Consider the following 7,562-nt stretch of genomic DNA (forward strand, 5'->3'; position numbering starts at 1 on the left):
GGCGGGTCTGTGACCACACACAGCAGCCGGTCAGCAGAGTGGAGGGGTAGCCCTGTGTTAAAGTCAGGGGATAGGAGAGTACTCTAAGCTACCTCTGAGTGCTGCACTAGGCCTACCCCTTTCTATTTATTTAATCTTTCATGATATTGTGTTAAGTTTTGAGTGAACGTTTCTACAGCAACCCAAACACCTCTGTTCTGCATACTAGCAACCCTCCAGGACAGAGTCGAATGGCCCTCTAGGGTTTCAGAGGGGTCAGTCTTGACAGGAGCAGACAGCTTCATCCCTCCCACATGGAGCTGCTGGTGGGTTCAAACCGCTGACCTTACGGTGTGCAGTGAGCGCTTAACCACCACATCACTGAGGCGCCTTACACAGAAGTAAAAATGTTCCCATGTAATACTTTCAATACAGACATTAGACCTTATCTTAATAAGCCAGGGCTACTGGAAGAAACACATGCAGGTCATATAATTCTCTTAACTCCACCAGCCACACACCACACCCGCGAATGACAACAGCCCAAAGTGTAAGAAGCTGATGGAACCCTTACCTGCCTGTCGGGAGGGCAGCGCCAGGGCAGGTTGACTCTCCAGGAGGGGACATGGGGCCCTCCTCAGAGCCTAGCCACCCCTCTGGGCTGTCCCCACCCTCCTCTGATGGTCCCTGCACCCCCATGGGGGTGAGGGCTTCCTCGGGAGCCGGCTGCCTGCCTGCCGAGCCCAGGGGCAGCAGAAATAAGCAGGGCGGAGCAGCAGGCGGACTCAGATGTTACAGAAGCCAGGAGAGTGCGAGCAGGCGTGATACAAAGTATCTGTTGTCACCGCAGGCGATTTCAAACCCCCCTTTAGAAACATTTTCAAAGCCAGGGTTAAGGGCCACAGAAGACAGACAATTCTGCTAGTTGTCAAAACACTGGCTGGCGGGGCAGTAGCGTGAATCCTTGGGCATCTGAAAATTCCCGTCTACTCACACAGACTGGCATGAGGCACCCAGGTGTGTTTTACTCGAGGCTGATTTTCAGGAGGAAAGAGACACTGCCACCAGTGTGGTTTGCTACGCCTCCCAGCGCCACGCACAGGGGACACCTCCAGACACAGACCCGGCCCTCTCACAACCTCGCGGCCGGCCGAGCGGCGTGTCAGCAGAACGCTGTGAGCATTTCACAAGCTGCAGGCGGTGGGGGTGGGGGCAGAGAGGGAGCGGGAGCCAGCAGAATGCAGGGACATCGGCAAGTGCTGCTCGGCTCCCTATAAACAGCAGCCACACAGTGAACACCTTGGAGGAGGAGGAGGAGGGAGGGCTTCTTTAGAGGACAGCAAAGGAGCTCGTGAGTGGGAGGAGACAAGTTAGAAAAGACAGCGACAAGCACCACCTACAATCGTTAGGTGCCTTTGTGGTAGTTACATAATCTATTGTCAATTTGAGACTGACGAGTGAAGGGGTGGAGTTTGGCCTGTCAATCACGTGGCAGTGGTGACCTCATTTGGATGCACTAAGGAGATAAATAGCTTGTTGGGGACGGGACACTCACTCAGTCCCTGGGAGACATTCTTGTTGACAAGCCACATGTGGCAGCTAGAGCCTGGAGCTGGAGGAGCCACGTGGAAACCCCTGCCAGCGCTGAGATGCTTACAATGCTACTGGATCCATAAGACTTTCCACCCATGGCCTGTGATCTTCCTGCATCCACCGTCATTGCATGTGTTTAGTGAGTCTGAAGAGGATTGGTAAGACATATGGGATAATACTGGACTTAGGGACTTGCTCTGGACTGGGCTGGGATGTTTCTTAATATTCAATTACTCTTGTATATAAAGCTCTTTCTTATACACGCATGACTATCTCCCTGGATTTGCTTCTCTTGTCCACCCAGACTAACACAGCAGTCCAGTCAGGTCCAACTCAGAGTGAGCCCGGTCCTGTGCCCTCCTCTCCACTGCCGTGATGGCCGTGCACCTCACGAGGGTCTTCCCTCCTTCGCTGACCCTCAAAGGATACCCCTTTTTCCAGGGACTGGGACCTCCTGAGACTTTCTTAGTCTGAAACAATCCATTGAGCTCATTCAGCTTCTCTCATCTCAAAATGACATTTCCCGAGTGATATATATGTATGTCTATCTATCACTCGGTTTTCGGTTGATGGGGGGGGGGAGGACAGACTTATGGGACATGGAACAGAACCTGGAGTCACTGGGTGGTTAACCTGCAGACAGTTATGTGCTTGGCTGCTAACCGAAAAGGCTAAAGGTTCAAGTCCACCCAGGAGCACTTCAGAAGAGAGGCCTGGCGATCTGCTTTCAAAAAACCAGCCAGTGTGAAACCTGTGGGGGCCATCGTGAGCCGGAACGCAGGGGAGGGTGGCTGGCGACTAGCTAAACCAGCGGTTCTCAACCTGTGGTCACCAACGACCCTTTCGCAGGGGCCACCCAGCTCATAACAGTAGCACAATTATAGTTATGAAGTAGGAATGAAAATAATGTGGTTGCTAAATGATTGCTGAATTATGTTGTGGGGGTCACCACCACATGAAGAACTGTATTAAAGGGTGGCGGCATTAGGAAGGTGGAGAACCACTGGGCTAAACAGAAGCCGAGGCCCGGCCTTCGTTTACCTTGGCCGTGATTTGAAACTCCTCATGTTCCTTCAGCAGCTCCTGGGTGTGCTGTATGCTGGAACCTGTGGACGTGTGCGTGGACAGGTAGAACTCCCCGCTGTCATGGATCCACTCCAAAGCCTGCAGGGAGGGGGGACGAGAGAGGCTGCTCAGGGGGTAACTCTCCTTCCCACCGGGCAGTCCCAGTGTCCGCGTGCCCCACTGCAGTGGGAAACCACAAGCCGAGGCTGGCCACGCTGAGCACTCTCTCTCAGGGGGAGGCCAAACTTCGGAAAGCCAGCATCCAAATCCCAACCTCATAAAAACGGGACCTGCTGGAACGTTCTATTCAGGTCCCTGGTGTAACAATCACAAGCTGTTCATGTGTTGTTCATAACTGTGCACGGAATGGCACAACTACAGGAAAGAAGCCTGAACAGAAGGCTCCTCTGTAAGGAATACTGAGGAGGGCGGGGTGCCAGGTGCTCACACCCGCACGCTGTGACCTCTACAGACATCCACAGCACAGTCTAGGTCCCTCCGGAATGCTCTCCCTCCGTCAACGGGAAGAGCGAGCACGACACATTCTGGATTTTGATTGCTGGATGTTCCGGCTTTCTCTTGATGTCCCTGTGCTCAGGGGGCCCAGGAACAAGCTCTCCGGGGACTCCAGAGATGACCACGTGTGTCCACACTCTGCGTGGACACACGGGACTAGTGACACAAACCAGCTCAGCGGCAGGAGAAAGGGCCACACCAGGAGAGGAGGTGCCGCTGGGCTCAGATTGTGCCAGAACCGAAGCCCTAAGTCGTACATTCTCTCGTGAGTTCAGATCCGAGCTGTTTTCTTGCATTTTTATGTTATCTGAAGTGAAAGGAAACTTAGTCATAATTTTTTTTAAAAAATCCTGGCTCATAGTGACCTTATAAGGTAGAACTGCCCTGTGAGTTTCCAAAACTGTAACTCTTTATGGGAGTAGAAAGTCCCAGGAGCAGCTAGTGGTTTTGAACTGATCTTACAGTTAGCAGCCCAATGAGTAACCACTAGGCCGCCGGGGCTCCTAAACTACAAACATGTAAAAAGGCAATGCTATGGCGCACAGGCGTAACAAGGGGCACGTTTTCTGCCCGCCCTTCGAAAGCTCAGGGTCTTCTTTGGAGAATGCACTGTTTGTGGAGTCTCGGTGACACACGACGAGGAGCGACGTCCCAGCGGAATAACAGTTACTGGCTAAGCCTGGTGCAGGCTTGGCAACGGCGGCAAACCTGGCAGGAACATGCTTCTAGCATCCTCCTTATCCATTCTCAGAGCACGCTGTCCCCTAGCATCTTCTGTGCAGGCCGCTGCACTGAGTGAGGCTCGGAGTTAGACTGCCTCCACAGATCAGGGCACAGGTCACCCCGAATGCACACTCACTGCCACCGAGGCGATGCCGACTCACAGGGACCCTAAAGGGCAGGGCAGAATTGCCCCTGTGGGTTTCTGAGACTAATTCTTTATGGGAGTAGAAAGTCTTTATGTCTCTCTCCCAGGGGCAGGGAGAGAGAGCAAAACCTCATTTTATTGTGTTTCGCAGAGATATACACATTCTAGGCGTGGAGAAACCCTGTGTGTTGAGCAAGTCTAGTGGCACCATTTGCCCACCAGCAGGTGCTCACTCCGTGTCTGTGAGGCCTTTGCACTGTCCCAACGCCCCCTTCCTAGCTGACGGGCCGTGTGCACAGGACTTTTACTGGGGAGCCGAAAGATTCCAGTGACCGCTTTAAGGAGACACTCGCTTTATGGTCACGGAGCCCGCAGCATCTCTGAGGCCAGCGGGACAGACGCAGGGACAAATGAGAGAGCCGGGGACCTCCCTCAGTAAGAGGGTCACAGGAGGTGAGGCTGTGCTGGGCCCCACAGCCTGGCAGACAGCAGCAGTCCTGGGCTGACCCAGCTTGGCCCCTGAGAAGGCGGCCGGAACTCAGGGTGAGGGCCACAGGTGAGGCAGGAGGGCTCGGGCCTCAAGGTCACAGGTGGCTGTGGTGTTGGAAATAGGGTCGGAACACAAGGAAAGTCAAAGGCTGTGCCAGGCTGGGGCTCTGGCCGCAGAGCTGAGGGTGGAGCTCCAGCACCTCTTGGGTCCAGTGGGGGAGTGACTGTGGGAGGCTGGGGATGGGGGAAGACACGCCCAGCGCTCCCTGAGGAAGGGGGGCTGGGGGGTGCACAGGGACAGGAATCTTGAGTTCAGCTTGGCCACAGGGCCAGCTGGGGATCAGTAATGAGGAGACATACCGGGAGGTCAGGCCTGGGAGGTGCCCATGGGCAATCAGCAGAAGGAGAAGCCTGAGAGAGCTCTGGAGATAAGATGGCAGAGACAACTGGGTGTGGGGAGGAGCATCCAGGAGGAAGCAGAACAGGGAAGCAGCTTGGGGAGTACCCCTCACCCGTTCACCGCAGAGCGTCAGAGAAATAAGCTGGTGACTGCACTGATCTACCACAGCTGTGACTCAAGACTGACCACCCCCTCCTCCCGCCCCCTCCAACATCGAGGGTACTGGTTCTGCTTCAACAGGCCCTCGTCAGCACCAGCACCAACTCACTGGACCTTCCAGAAGGCCAACAACATGTTCCGGGGTCTTTCTCAGTTAAGAGAAGGGCTGGCAACTTTGGTGTCTCTCTGTTTGAAAGAGTCTTTGTGATATCGGAGACAATAGCATGTGACACAGACCGGAGACAAAAATCCCAACGGCTGCCATCAAGTTGATTCCGACTCACAGACAGGACAGACAGACAGAACTGCTCTGGACCGCTTCCGGGGCTGTCAGTCTCAATGGCAGTAGACAGCCTCATCTTTCTCCTGGGGATCAGCTGGTGGATTTGAACTGCTGACCCTGTGATGAGCAGGCTCATCTGTAACCCACTCTGCCACCATAGAAACAAAACTTTAATTCTGAAACACGGTTCAGCTGTCTAAAGAACTAAGAAATGCAATCCAGACTCTGATTTGTCGCCTGCCTCACTGCTGGGAACTTGGCCATTATACTAGGACGTCTCGTGAGGTCAGCCGGGAGAAAGGCCGAGACAGAGGGCAGACCCGGTGAAGAACCCATGGCCATCAAGTCAATTCTGACTCATAGCGACCCTATACAACAGAGTGAACTGCTCCTGTGGGTTTTTCGTGACTGTCTATGGGAGTAGAGAAACCCACCTCTCTCTCTTGGAGCTGGCTGGTGGGCTCAAACTGCGGACCTTGTGGATTGGAGGCTAAGGGAGAACACTATGCCCGAAGGCTCCTTCTTAGGGATACGGTCAAAGATACTAATGATCCTAGAGCTTGAGACAGAGTCCTTCACCCCCAAGTGTCTGCTTCTGAGAACACAGCAGGCCCCTTTATGCCAAAATGCCTATGTGCGGGGTGCCCACTGTCTTTTCTCTAAATGGATCACCTCAGTCATGTCTCCCCGCTTGGCCAAATGTATGCACATGGTTGGACTGTAATGAATTATTAAAAACTCTGTCCCTTATTTCTTAGCTCAATGTATCAGAAAAACAAAACTTTGCCCTCGGACATAAATGGAGTGATGCCCACAACCACCCCCTGCAGCACTGACACAGGGTGGAGGGCAGACTTTCACCCAGTTTAAAAGCAGCCTCCAGTCAACACAGGTGCTTTGCTGGTTGAGATGGGTGAAAGCTGTAGGGCACACCCCGTCTCGGAGGGTCAAAGTCACTCTGCGGGTGGCCCTGGGGTTTCTCCTTCACTGCATTATACTCATTAATACATGGGAACTTCTGAACAGAGAGAGAGAGTTTCAACACCATCGATGGGGGCATACTGGAAGCTGCCACTCTGATCTGCAGGCCCAGGTGGGGGGTAGGGCAGGGGTGGGGGTCACGCACACAGAGGCTGACCTGCTTGGCACTTCTCTCGAAGACCACATACTGTTGGCACTGGTCCAGCCGCCTCTTTCTCATGGTCCAGTAGTGCAACACCCTGTTTTCCCGCTGGAAGAGTTCGTTCAAGATATCTGAGGGGACAAGGAGAGAGAGGCGCGTCGGTGCTTGCCATGAGCAGTCAGGGAGACAGCCAGCCGTTACTGGCTCGCAAAATCTTGCTCGCTCTCACGGAAAAGCTCAGGTGGGAATGCCGACGGAGCCACAGTGGGTGAAAAGCTGGCCTTTCAAACGCGCCCACTGGCGCCACAGCAGGAGACCTGGAGGTCTGCTCCCCACAAAGGGGACAGAGGAGCAGCCCTACTCGGAACCACGGGGTCACTCTGGGTTGAGCGGAAGGCACCCACCGACAGTGACTGCCGCCGAGACAGAACCTCAGACAGAGCCACACTCTTCTCCCGCTGTGCTGGCCAGAGGCATGCTGACCAGCCCCTGCCACAGGTGCCATCTACCAGTGAGATGGCTGGAAACCTACCAGGGTGTAGTCTGATGCCTCCAGTTGCCATAAAAACCCTCCAGTCGATGCCGACTCATAGTGACCAGACAGGACCGGGGAGAGCTGCCCCTGGGGGTTTCCGAGACTGTCATTCTAAGGCCCCACCTTTCCTCCACGGAGCTGCTGGTGGTTTCAAACTGCTGACCTTGGGATTAGCAGCCCACTGCATGACTACTATGATCTCAGGGCTCTGTTTCATTCTACTGGAAGCACCCAGTAGAATGGCGCTAACTCGGTGGCAACTAACAACATTATCTTTCCTGACTTTCCCTGAGATATTTACTTAGGTATGCACATGCATTCCTTCCATCCCCATTGGATGCTTTCTGCACCGCTCAATATTTTGCCTATGAAATCTTCAATACTGAAACTCTGGGCTTAAATTTTTTTCTTCATTTCTTTCGGCTTGCCAATGCGGGGCATATTCTTTTAATGACTTAGTGCATAAAGTGAGTAAAACGACTTCTCGGTACACAAAGGGCACACTTTACAGCAAGAATAACTGCAAACCACTCCTTGGCTTGATTTCTGGAA

General features: G+C 53.7%; 1 protein-coding gene across 2 annotated transcripts in view; it reads right to left on the reverse strand.

Annotated features, from left to right (window-relative positions):
* The window catches only part of LOC101655181 (triple functional domain protein), a 146,959-nt gene that overhangs the window by 69,808 nt on the left and 69,589 nt on the right, over window positions 1-7,562 (reverse strand). For both annotated transcript variants that reach the window (XM_045285010.1, XM_045285011.1), the window contains exons 17-18: window positions 6,491-6,606; window positions 2,614-2,736 (exon numbers count right to left, since the gene is read on the reverse strand). In XM_045285010.1, the coding sequence (XP_045140945.1) occupies window positions 2,614-2,736; window positions 6,491-6,606 (239 nt within the window). The remainder of the gene's footprint in view (window positions 1-2,613; window positions 2,737-6,490; window positions 6,607-7,562) is intronic.

This window comes from Echinops telfairi, unplaced genomic scaffold (assembly GCF_000313985.2).
Source record: "Echinops telfairi isolate 266 unplaced genomic scaffold, ASM31398v2 ScPeMD7_7469;HRSCAF=8507_1, whole genome shotgun sequence".
NCBI lineage: Eukaryota > Metazoa > Chordata > Mammalia > Afrosoricida > Tenrecidae > Echinops > Echinops telfairi.